This window comes from Electrophorus electricus, chromosome 11 (assembly GCF_013358815.1).
Source record: "Electrophorus electricus isolate fEleEle1 chromosome 11, fEleEle1.pri, whole genome shotgun sequence".
Classification (NCBI taxonomy): Eukaryota; Metazoa; Chordata; class Actinopteri; order Gymnotiformes; family Gymnotidae; genus Electrophorus; species Electrophorus electricus.
Window position 1 is genome coordinate 2,663,634 of NC_049545.1, and position 13,652 is coordinate 2,677,285.

Below are 13,652 nucleotides of genomic sequence, written 5' to 3' on the forward strand. Positions count from 1 at the left end.
ACCAGACTCTCTCCACACAGAAATCCCCAAAGCATAATTTGCCTATAAGTCAGTTCATCTGTCTATTTATCTATATCTCCTATCTCCTACCTATCTTCAGACACACTTTATTAATATATGTGTATTTTTGGGTATCAAGAAACACACATTGTTGTGAAGTCATGCGTAGTGTGATCTTAAAATGTACTAAAACAATTCTGTCATTTAATCTTGCCTTACTTCAGATAGTAATGTAATTGCTATCTGTTCTGTAATTGGCAATCCTTTGTTAATTTTCATCATAGCTGTTCCTTTCACGTAACTTATAATTATTTCTTGTCCATAACTATAAATAAAAGAACAGCTTTTGATTTGTTACAACTAAAGAAATGGTAATGTCATAGGTGTAAAACGTGTAGGAAAAAAAGAAGGAAGCAAACTCCAACTGAAGAATTGAACGAAACTAAGGAAAAACGAAACCAGACATAAGCATGCACTAAGTAGAACTAAAGAAAGCAAGCAGAACAGGATCAACGACTGACAGTTGGCCACAACACCACACAGGCTTATAAATGGAAGAACATAAAAGAGTCAATGATGCATTTTGCAGTGGCAAAAACACTGATGTGGTAAAACCCTGTTTAAGTCACATTTAAGACCCTCTGAAACCATGTTACACCTATGGTTTACTGACAGTCTAAACATGCATGCTGTATTTTGGTGTTAATGGTATTTAAAGCATTATGTGCTCAGTATACAGACCTAACCTTTTAACTCTAAAGAGTCCTAATTATTGAGTAAGAGATTAATGATTGGAACTATTAAGACACCAATTTAGGGTTGGTGTCACAACTTTTCCAAAACTCTCATGATAACACCACCACTGCACATAATATCAAACATACTTCTAAGGCTTCCCAAATTGTATTACATTTTTTATTGTAGTCTGCAATTATCTGACCAAAAAAGTTGGTTCTTACAATATTTGTCATTTCAGGTACCAAACACGGAGAGAATTTAATTTCATGGTTTTCACTGCTGTAATGATCTATACTCCATATCTTGTTGGAAGAACTAATTATTCACTGACATAGATTGATCTATTTTTCACAAGTTCATCTGATGGCATAAATATTGAACAGATGATACGTATGACAGGCAGAAAGGTTATGTTTTCCCTTTGTGTCTGTATAACCAAAGCCAGGGAGGCTTTGCTTACTTACCAATGACTGATTCTCCCTGTGCGTCTTTGCTCAAGCAGAGAGACCTGTCGAAAAAGAGATCTTATTTAAGAAGTAGACTATGTGTCTCAAATGGAATATTACACATATGACACACAATACATACGACAAAAACTCTAAACAAATTTCCAATCACATGCAAAATGGATGTAACAGCTTAAGCAGGATGCCAAAGCCTGAGCCACTATCAAAAAAGTAAACCAATTTGAGGGGCAGGACAAAAGCTGTCATGGAGAAGAATCTGATTTCAGAGCAACTATCTCCTTCCTGTTTCGGGTTAAAATGCTTAGTTTAACTGCTCATGTATTAACTTCAGTTTTAGTTATTTTAATGAATGCAATGTTAATTTTTGTCTTGTGTGTTAGGGAGTCATTTTTGAAGTCACTAGTTAACTTTAATTAGCGGCTTTAGGGGGCCGATGCATTTATTTGGGGTTAGACAGGGTAGGTTTACTTTTTTAAGTGTGAGTAACTTCATTTATGACTGGCATTCGCAACATTAGAGTTACTATTAGGGTTACCTGCTTATTGTTTAGTCATCCTTTCAGTCTCTTAATGCACGTCGGCATTCAGCTCTAACAGTCACAGAAGGAAGTTCACGTCTCTAAAAGGTAGTGACCTTCAATAGCTGATATTTAAAAGCATTGGTATTACAACACAAATGCAGCTTTCTGATGTTCAGTGGAATAAGAATAAAGGTAGCAGAAACATATCAGTTTACGTATATCCCATTCACTCTAATGAGTGATGAAACATTGTGAATATCTGCCATATTCACATACTTTGGCTATACTGGCTAACACCAATGACTGAAGCCATTTAGACAGTCTTACAGTAATACGGGTACGTTCTTACCTCCTGAATCTCCATATCATTCACAGAGTCATGCTAGTACAAACAAGTCAGAATTTTTGTTTAATAAGGCCAAGCTTAAAGAATATGTTAAAAAAAGTCAATTTATTGATCTAAACAGTTGGTTTCCATTAACACCTTAAACATTTAAATGACGATTCAAGATTCAATGAACAATTTAGTGCTAGTGTTAAAATTATTTAACAAAGTTGGAATTGTATTAATGTATCTTATCTATTGTTACACAAAATGTCTCGACAGCCTAAAGTTCATTTTTTGTTGCTTTTCTTTGTTAAGTGTATAAAAAAAAAACATATTAGCAATTTCCTGAACTAAAACAGGCATTTATTACTAAAAAAACAACTATGTACTTATCTAATTTTACAAAACTGGTCAGATCTATTAACAAATTATGGCAACAAAAATTTAACAATTATGGTCACCTATTTAGAGAAGCTTACACAAGGTGCTTTATGTACTTTTTATTACATATTTATGTACAAATACAGGCTACACACAAAGCAGAGCACTTGTAGGTAGCTACATACATAGCTGATTGCTTTCAATCCCAATACTGATATCAAAATCAAATATACAAACTCATTATTTACTGTCATGAAATCAAAAAGTATTAAGAAAGATGTTAGTGTACAATACGGGTGTGTAGTACTTAGGAGTAGAAGTTTTTGCCTTGGTGAAATGGTTGCCAAGAACAAGGAAGCATCAATTTGTAGGAAATCCCATGCTTTAGATTCAGGGGGAGCAAACATTAGACAACTAAGTGAAGTAGCATTCCAGTGAAAGTATTTTGTTTAAGCAAGAGTCTTGCCAGACCTAGATTTCAACTGTGTTTCTTAATATATCCTATAAATAAGTCAAGTTATCAAAACAGTGAAGGGACCAAGTGCTGTAAGCACTTTCTTGCTCCTTGGTTAGGGGAGGTTAAATTTGGAAGTAAATACATGTTTTGTTTTGTTTTTTGAGGTTATTTGCCAGTAAGGGGAGCTCACTGCTCTAGAGCACCTTTAGTATCTACCATAGGGGTGTTCCCTGTAGACCCCTCTGGCAAGCCTTGCTGTTGGAGCTTTCAGACCAGGCCGGGCCTGAGTCCACTCCTCTTCAGCTACAGGTAAAGTGACCACAAGACATAATGAGATTCAGAAAACTCCACAGCTTTAAAGCCATCGATCAGACAATCAATCGGTCTGCATACTCAGACATAACATTTTCTAACATGATCACACGACATCACAAACAACCAAAAGATCAGGATCACATCACCTCAGCACATCCATGTAAAATCCGTGTAATATGCTCTTGGCGCTACAGAGTGGTTTTCTGTGTTATACATTCATGGTTTTCAATTCATCTTCTCTGATCTACCGTGCACATAATATAACAACACGAATGTCAGTAAGATATTCAAGCTGTTTACTGACACAGAACACTGCAGAGAAACCAAATAGATGGCAAACGTGCTAGGCTTAAGGCAGCTTACTCACTGAGCTCTGTCCAGTTCTGATTTTGTCCATTTTCCCAGATGTGAGGGATGCAATGTCACACTGCCCTAATTATCAGGTAGTGGCACTAGACAGATGAGGCATGAATTCCTAGCTGAGCTCGCACTATGACCCAGCTGTCATAGAATTGTGGCACGTGCTGGGAATCGATGCGCCATTAGGCTCCATGAGCGTGCTCATTGGACCGTTCACCGAACAATCGGCCCACCTTCACGGCAAGGAAACCCAGTGTTCATGGCAGTTAACGCGATGTTTCCATCACAGCACGGTGTTGTGATGCCAGAACACACTGGAGCAGAGCCCTTCTTCATGACATCAAAACCCTGCTATTCAGCACACCAAATCAGAGGGAACCGACGCCGGTCGGTATAGTGCATGAAACTGGCTGGTTTGTTCCCTCAGAGCTGTGTGGGCCTGGCAGCTGCATCTCGTTACCACTCAAATGTCATTACAAGCACAGGTCTCACGGCACGGTCGAATTTTAGTTCCGTGTCACAGAATGTTTATGGCGCATGAAATCAAATCACTGCTCTCTCGGTTTCTTTGTGTTGCCGCACTGAGATGCGATTTGCCATGCGGCAGCGAATGACCAGACAGGCGCATGGTGCAGGGTGGCTTCAGTGGAGAACAACGGCACCCCTGCCAAGAGCTGTGGCATCCCTGGATACCTGGTTTCAGAGAGATTTGTGCAGGAAGCTGTTCAAAAGGCAAAGCAGCATCTGAAAGGCCGGCGGTCCCTCTCTCCCTACCTTCGGGCCTGTTCTGGTCCCCTACTTTCAGCGTGTCTTAAAGATGCCCTAGGAGCCAGCACAGGAAGGCTGGCCACCAAAGACTGCAGCACCCTGCCGATTTGGCCACTGGCAAAAAAACGGTGTTTTCTCTTATCTCCCTGCCAAGAGCGATTTACCAGCACCGTGGGGAATGAGAAAGGAAGAACCATGTGTCCCTCGACAAGGGAGCCGCCCCATGGCCAGAGTTTAAGCCCGCTGGGTATGGACGTTAGTGGTGTTAAAAGAGGATCGCACTCTCTGTGAGATAGGACCCAGGAAGATAAGATGCAGTTCAGGACGCTGAGATGACACATGGCGCCTTGGATAACCCACTGTGTGGTAGGTTTCAGTAAGATGGGTTTTGCATGTGTAGCGTTTAGGGAAGCTTCCCAAACAGTCCATGGGTATTAATACAATGACCATCTGGGTGTTTGCTTCCTATGGTTTAGTGGCTGAGTATACAAATTATACAAGAGACATGCCAGGGAAAGGAACTGCTGGGAAATTGTGAATCAAAAAGGAGGCAATGTTAAATGTCTGACATTGACCCTATTGTCAATGGCTCATTGATTTTGTTGTGATGGCTTCAAGCCCCAAAGAGGAATTTTACAGTGGCACAACTGTCTGAGGATTAGCACTTTACAAATCAAAGATGTATTTACCGTAACTGTTGTAAGTGTCATCACTGGTCCCATGTCCATATTCATAATATTCTGACACACTACAATGAGATCAAAAAATGTTTTAGAAAATATCAGACACATATTCATACATGTAAAAGATCCAGGTTTATAAAACAACAACAACAGCATGGAGAGTAAAAGAGCTTTCTCAATGAGCATACCTTTTGGACTGGTTGCTATAGCCATCGTCATAGACCTCATAATTCTGGTCATCATATTCCCCGTCATATCCATCATCATAACCCTGAAAGCACAGAAATGATTCAGTGGGAGAAAAAAAACAATGAGGTAACAGGCTGGACTCCATCTCAAAACAGCACTCTAATTGTTTAGGGTTCAAAAATCAATGTTTAATCAGGCTGTGAAAAGATTTCCCTAATAAATACAGTCCCACTGTGAGGGAAGCCACACAGCTGAATCACGTCGAACAGAAAATATTGATTGTGTGCAGGGACAATTGTTTCATTTGCCATATCTGAGGAAACAAGATTGGCATTTGACCCCAAGCCGAGATGAATACAGTATCACAAACAGACAGAAAAATAAATATCTCATCATTTAATAGGACATCCATCTCACTTAATCAGATGAAAAGACACCTGATAGATGTTTAGCAAATGCCTTTATTGGTTTCCAAAACATTTTTCATGGTTCAAAAAGTGAACCTGAAAATGTATGCTTTGATAATTCAACTTTTGACTGGACAACCTCTAATCTTAAATAAATTAACACATCCCTTCCAAGTAGTATTAAACAGCCATCCTTTATATCAGTAGTAGCTTCTCAGATATTCTGCTGTGGTTTAAAAAGTATAAATGTGGTGGAATACATGGAAGACTCCACTTAAAAGCTTCCAGGGCTTCAGTAAAATGGGTTTAATGTTAGTAAATTCCACCACAAAGACAATTCAGTAGCTTGAAAGCTTCATGGTAAATGAACACAAGACAGGCTATTGAAGAGTCCAGTACTTACCTACCATGTCAAAGCAACATTAAAGTGGGAACTGTTAAATGTGACATGGGCAGAGTTGGAAACACTTATCGCTCTATTTCATAAGTAAATGTGAGGAACTGCTTTTAAAATCTATAAATAAAGATGATGACAGGCATTTTAAGTGTACACGTTTAAATATATACAATTCTGTAACCTTTTAGAAGTGCACTAGGATAGTACACACCATTACTCATGGCTGCGGGGACTCTGATTGTGTCTGTTATCCCACACTATAACTGAAGCAGATCTACAGGGCTCAAGGGGCCAGCTGTGTTTATGTTCAGCCAAAACCACTCCCACTGCATCAAACTGCCCGTCCTGTTGGTTAGACAGGTTTGAACCCTCTGGAGGTCACCATAATTGACACTATCTGAATCCTGTATTGCATTTAAGTGGGTTATCGGAATTTCAGTAAATCCCGCACGATGAAATGGCTTCCTAGCAAGGCATGCTCTAGCAACAGACACCAAAATTAATGTGACATATTCCAAATAAGTCCTCATGCCTCACACAGGTATTTATGTCGAGCTTCTCACATTTTCTCAGTGCCAGCCTGAACTTTAACTAATTATTCACGAGGTGCAAAGCCAATACTTAGATCCACCGGAGCCGTAATGTAAAGATGGTGAATGAGTGTCGCTCCCGCTGAGTGTGTGGGGGGCTCTACCTCTTGCTCGAGCTGAGGCGATGCTCTAGATCGGCATTTAGTCCTTCACTGTTGATGCCGTGCTTATTTTTATCTTTCTTGTCACATTTCTTCCTTTCCCTATTCTTCGCTTCCTGTTTTTCAACAGCTGAAGGCATGTGCTCAGCGCCTCACCGTGCCTATTTCTCAAGCTCAGGTGGTGTTCAAAGCTTTCCTTTCTGTCTGCCATCTTACTCCAGACTAATTCCCACGCTGACTCTCAAACATGCCACACTGCATAATGAGCCGCGTTGCAATTAAGCGCATTCCAAAAAGAAGCTTGTATAGTGTTATAAATGACAATCTCATTCGAACAAACAGCTGTACTACAATTGCGAAAAGCACATCCTCTTTGTTAAGTGTCTGATTTAAAAAGCTATGTCTTCATGCCATGTAATTTTTTTCCATATGTGCAGTTAAATGACTTTGGTGACGGAAATGCCCCTTTCCCATAAAAGAAGGTAATTTTAAAAATGCAGGGAAAAAAGTACAGAACACTGGATTAAATGAATCAGAATAACATTTCTTCACCAGTCGAAATGTGCTGTAAAAACAAGAGATTAGGTCTCGAACTGTTTCCTAACCTATATGGTACACAGTGGTTTCGTAATTCAGAGATTAACAAAGATTTTGATTAGGATTGAATTGGTTAAAAGACACTGGCTGCCAAAAATAGCTCTCAGGCCTTGTCACTTGCCTTAACGATATTTAAATTCTGCTCTGCGTGCTGCTGTGGTTTACTAAGAGTGAGCATGGATTAGACTAAATTAAAGTTAAGGATTATGCGAGGGATTAAGTTGTTGAAAGGATCTAACTTGGAAACCTTGCTCTATTAGTTTGCCCCATAATGAAACGGTCAGAGACCTTCCCTATCTTCCTAATGGACCACTTTGTTAACACTGTGTCTTGATAGAGCGTTCGGGGTTTAAACCACATCAAGCACACTAATACCAACAGCCGTCAAAAGGAATCTTCTCTAGCAGAACAGTGTTTTGATATACTAATTTGGAAGGATCATTTCACTGGCGGGGTTTGAGTAATCTAGCAATTCTATTTTTTTAATATGATCAATATGACAGTTTAACAGTATGCAGTGCCACTAGCTTTGGAGGTAGACCTGTGAGTGAACCTTTTATTCACTTGAAGAAATATGCTGATATTAAGCACTGTTTTTACTTCAGGCAAAATAAATGAAAAAAAAAAAAAAATTCAAATAAACACTGTCAAAGTACATTGAGTTGAACGTGACTGGAAATTCTACCAGGATGGCAGGGCTGGCAATTTAACAGCTGCTCCAGGTCATATATATCCTCAGAATAATAACAGCTGCATCCCCATTCAGTGGCAACCACAGACTGCAATAAGGTAACAAATTCACCAGTAGAGCTGATTCAGAGGCCACTGTGTGGAGCCTCTGTGCATCACGACTTTGGTTTTGTTTCTTTTTATCTTATGTTTTGTTTTGTTTTGTTTTGTTTTTTCACAGACCTAGGCTTGCTACTATGTCCTATACATCTGGAATAGAAAAAAGTTTCCAGTTTTAACCTAACCAATATATGGGTCAAAATGCCATAATTACCCAATGTAACGTACAGTTGTTTACAGAACCTCTGCTTCCACCTCTTTGACCTTAGCGCGGCATTACAAGGCACAATGCATTGCAAAAACAGTATCTAGTTAATGATGCCCGATCCTCATAGTTCAACACTCATTTGGAAAACCAATTAACTCTGAGCCTAGCGAACAAGCTAACGGGAAATAAATCAAGTGTTAACACATGGGTGGAGAGCCGTGCTAGTGTAATTAGGACAGCATGCAGGCGAAGGCCCTCAATACTCCGCTCCATTATCAATTGACAACCAGCACCTCCCTTGACAGTGACTGATCTTCCCATGAGGCCTCTGCTGCTGAAAGCCTCCTTACCACAGAAAGGGAAGGAAATCTAGGGGTTGGTAGGTCTTTTGTCTTTGGGAGTTCTTGCTTCTGCTCAGTTATTGCGAATCCTGGCTGCTTTTTGACATCAGTTGGCTTTGCTCTATCCTCTCACACTCATTTGCATTTTCGATTAATATAACGGAACAAGGATGGGCAATGTGACACAGTATAGAAATGCATACATACATCACACCCATTCCTATTTAGCAACCCAAATAAACATGCTTGAATTATAAGCATAGCTCATCGCCTCCCTACACATTTCCCCCCCACACACTGCTTCCTGTTCACTCAAATGATACAGTAATTTAGTCTGACACACTGAAAGTAAACTTCAAGCACTGTGCATAAGAAGTAGCGAGAGTCATTTTTGGGTGGTTATTTCCCATAAATAATGGGAAAAAACTGTTTTCTTCTGGTACCAAGGCCAAGGTTGGAGAGCACCGAACCGCGGATGGGAGGTGGCAGGAGCTCAAAGAATCACTCCTCAGTGCACAACCTCCTCCATCTCACACGAGTGCACCAGGGTTAGCATCTACAGGATCTAGAGGTGCCACTACTGCTCCAAATGAACTGCAAACGAAATATTCCAGTGCATATGCTTGTTAATCAGTTGCTAGTCTAAAAGATGAAATATGTACCAGTAGCATTTATGTTGTTTTTGCTGATTAACATCTGCTGCATGTGAACATGGATGTGCTCGCCTGTGTAAAAACGCTATCAACATTCTCACAGGTGTAAAAAGATACAAAATGACAGAGGTACTGAACAGTCAAACAATAACATAAGTAACTGAATCACATCAATTATACTCAGTGACCAGCAGCTGGGTTTTAATTTGATTTTTGTCATAATTGAAAGAGATTGCCCTGTTTTTAATTAAAAAGTTATATTATGATAGCTCATTGAAAATCCCTTAGGATGCCTCTTGCTCATCTGTTTGTGGATAAACATATGCATATTCATTACGGGATGTAACAGTACATCATATTGTATTTGATATGTGCCTCCCAATTTGAAAGCCATGGGGAAATGAACAATACTTTTTTATGGCTTTATGCCCAATTATCTTTCCAGTATTTTTAACTTCCAATTCCCAAATGCGTTTTGATTCTCCTGTATCGTACAATAGCAGACACGCAGCTAAACATGCTGGTGAGAGCGAGCTAGCCTGTCCACTGCCCTGTGGCTGAGAACTCTGAAAACCCTGAACAAATCACTCTACTCAGTGGAGAAAATGAAGTGATGCTTATAAAATGTTGTCTAATTTGTGTTAGGTAAACAAGGGGCCCACAGTGAGGGCAACCCAAAGAGCCTTCCTCCTTCATGGCAAATATCACCTGTCCCTGTCACATTTGATTCTGCTGCATATTCAAAAGCGAATCTTTTGTTCTGGGTTACGCATACTGTGGTGAAGCTGCTCTAAATAGATCAGTCTGAAATCTGCTGTTTCATTTCAATGTCTCCAAACTGCGCTTCATGTAAGCACATTTTCATATTCATGTCCTACATTTATAGCCCTTCTGAGGTTGAGTCAGTTACTAAGTCTATGCCTCAAATGGTCATAAGTTCACCATACTGCTGTAAATGACCCACCTAAACATCTATATTCAAACAGCTCTGCACATGAGTGCATGTTCATTTATACTCACCCATACAATTCCACCGCCAATCCTGATACCCCTATATTGTTTATTATCTGTGTATATACATTGTGTATATTGGAACTACAGTCCATATTTTTCTCTTAGTTACATTATCTAGCTTTAAATCTTTAGATTCTCCATCTCCTCACTACCCTTCTATGTGAACAGGCATTTCACTGCTAGTTGTGCCGTGTATGACTACATATGTAACAAAGTAAACTTTGATTTGATTTGCGTGCATGTTCGTGATATTTGTGAATGAGCATATTTGTGAATTAGCATAGACTATTTAATGGCGTCAGTATAAGAGAAGAGAGAGAAGAGCAACTTTCCTGCTTTCAGAGATCGGTAAACAGAGACAGCACCAGTGGAATTAAGAGCCTCTAAATTAAAACAATACAAAATAATTGTGACAATTATTACGTCCTCCTAAAACCTAAGGCTGTATATACTGCATTTACTTCAATTTTCTATATTTAAATGCAGATTTCTTCAAGATAATTAAATAGATACAATCTATTAATCCATACCAATGCTGGAGTGATTGGGAGAACTTGTTTTCCCAGCGGAGCGCCGGGTTGCTGGGTCAGTAGAATTCTGCTGAGGAGATCAGTAAATGCAGTAATGTTGTAAGCAGACCACCGTGAGGACTGATTAGGCTGTGTAGCCGTGTAATGTGGCTTTAGCTCTCAGTGCCTCACACTGGCTCACACTGCTATGCACACGCTACATCTACAGTGACAGAATGCTCTGACTGACCAATGAGAAACCTGGGTGGATGTGGCCTAGAACTGGGCTGAAAAAAAAAACACGGAGGAGAAGAAAATGATGGACAATAACAGGAGAAACAGAGGAGCAGAAAAATTAGGAAAAGAAAGGTATCAAACTCAATCAAATGCACCAAACTCAGGGACCTATTTAGAGCTCAAACCAGCAGCATAGTGGGCAATGAGAGGCAGCACAGCTGGTACTACCTACTATCTACCATGTCTTACAAAGCTAATAGCACTTCAATGCCATAATGTTTAGTGTTTTCAAAGCATGTAGGGGGTATTTCAAACAACTATTAAATAACCTTCAATCACACAAGTGGCCTGTAAGAGAGGCTTCATGTTATTTAAATCTGTGAAAATGGACTTAAAAGCCATTTCACCCATGAGTACCCAGAGGCCTTTCTGTTCGTGTGCACAGAAAAAGAGGTTCTCATGTCCTTAGACAATGATACTGTAATCAGCCAAGCTGCAGAGACCTATGCACTGCTCAGACAGACAATGGTTTAAGATGAACATCTTCAGCTGGAAAGCCACTTTCAAGTGTCATGCTGTTTTTGACTTTTTTATTTCTTGGGTATGCATTATCCATTAACTTTATAAAAAACTTTTTAAAACGTTGATCTAATGTTGTTTTTGTATGAATTAGATGGTTTTCAGGGATGTACGTGACTTGTAAGTTAGGTCTGGAACACTCATGAATTTGAAACCAAACCTCAGCCACTTTAGCTCCAGTATCTTGGACTCTTTCTATTGCTGTGTGTGAGTAATCTGTGATTATTATACCCAGATAAATAAATGTATCATGTCTACTGTTTACATACACAGAATTCACATTTCTGTAATTAACAGTATGCAGCCTCCACAACTCTTACTGTAGAATTACACAAACAAGAATAATACACAAAAGCTCAGTGTTTTTCCAAAATCAAAACACTTTAGGCATACACATATGCTGTCCATTAAAGCTATATCTACAGCTTGGCCTTTGTCAGTCATCCTAATGTCTGCTAAACATGGTCATAGATAATTACCAAAGCTAACTTTTTGCATCTGCTTGCACAATAACAGCCTTTAAATGTCAGACAGCCTTGAAATAAGGAACAGTGCCTAGAGTCTTTTGGCATTCAGTCTGTCTCTGAGAGTAAGAAATTATTAAACAATCTTCCTGAGGTGTATGTTGTACATCTGTTTTATTAACGGAGGGAGTTCTGCATGGAGAATTCCATTTCCATAATTAGTTTGCCTCAAAAATGTCAACTCAGCTCTGTAAGTGAGTCTATTGTTAAAAAACAGTTACTGAAGTGAGCAGAACCTTCCTTTGAAATAGTGGGAAAAAAGCCATTTCCTAATATATTCATTCCAAATCTACAATCGAATCTTCTTTCCATGTGAAGCAGTCATATGTGTGTGTGTGTGTGTGTGTGTGTGTGTGTGTGTGTGTGTGTGTGTGTGTGTGTGTGTGTGTGTGTGTGTGTGCGCGTGCGTGTGTGCTTGTGTGTGTGCGTGTGTGTGTAAGTCTGTGTGTTAGACTACTACAGTACTCACACAAGAACCTTTTCCATACTGGCATACCCTTTTCATCAACAGGAGTTTTCTGCCTATTGCAGACAGGAAGAAGCAAAGCACAGCCTTACAGCTCTCCAATTCTATGGCCCCTCATTTAATGGTTGAAATTCTGGCTGGCCAAGGCATGCATTTGCAGCGGATGGTATACAGGTTAACAAGCCTTTGGCCAAATTCAGGAAGAAACGTTAATTTGAATTTTTAGTGTTTACCTGGCCAAAATTCCACAAATTGCAACATTATAGGCAGTAACAATACAGCAACGTTCTGAGAGTTAGCTGGCCCTTCAGTAAAGCTTGGTAGCAAGACATAAAGACAAATTCTGCCACATAACTTTTATAATTCTAAAATAGTAAATATACAAATATTTAATGGAACAGAAATATCTAAAACTGAACTGAGTAACAGTGAATAAGGAACAATGAACCATGACAAGTGGAAAGGCATCAGCAGGTCTTAATGGGCTCTAAATACAGTCTTGTCTTCTACCTTACTAAGACTAAAGATGATTTTCTGTTAGTGTGACACTTCCAATCAAATATCTACTCATGTGGCCATCGGCACGGCTAGGGTGGTAATAAAGTAATTTGCAAACTGTCAAACCGACCTTTTAACTTAAGAAGGAAGACAGCTGGTTTCACTGTGATCTTCATGGAGGCATGGTACGGGATCTCTGAGGGACATCTGTAAGTGGAAGGGCAGTGATGGGCACTCTATACAAGAGTGAGGAAATCTTCCATGCCCTGAGCTAGAGGTGATGTGGTAGGTCCTAGGTGATCTCCACAAGAACTACAATTTGCAAGATTCAAGTCCTTCCAATCCACAGTAACACAAGATCAGAATATTAACTCGAAACTCTCTGCTTATCCACCTGTATTCATTCTCCTGGGTGAGTAATTGTAGCGGAATCTTAAACCCGGAAAAATAACGGAAATGCGACTGGATCTGGATAGGCGCTACATGGGGGGATAAAACAACTGTTCAATTCATCCCTTGCTTCATTGCATTGCACT

At 39.6% G+C, this 13,652-nt stretch overlaps 1 protein-coding gene across 2 annotated transcripts in view; it reads right to left on the reverse strand.

Annotated features, from left to right (window-relative positions):
* Positions 1-1,228: 1,228 nt before the first annotated feature.
* khdrbs2 (KH domain containing, RNA binding, signal transduction associated 2) overlaps positions 1,229-13,652 on the reverse strand; it is a 56,082-nt gene continuing 43,658 nt past the window's right edge. The window contains exons 7-10 of one of the 2 annotated variants that reach the window (XM_035531727.1): positions 5,206-5,288; positions 5,024-5,082; positions 3,095-3,194; positions 1,229-1,246 (exon numbers count right to left, since the gene is read on the reverse strand). In XM_035531727.1, coding sequence (XP_035387620.1) covers positions 3,097-3,194; positions 5,024-5,082; positions 5,206-5,288 — 240 coding nt within the window. In that variant the 3' untranslated portion in view covers positions 1,229-1,246; positions 3,095-3,096. Of the gene's footprint in view, positions 1,247-2,197; positions 3,195-5,023; positions 5,083-5,205; positions 5,289-13,652 lie in introns of those variants that run through there. The other variant, XM_027000451.2, reaches the window with a different exon arrangement.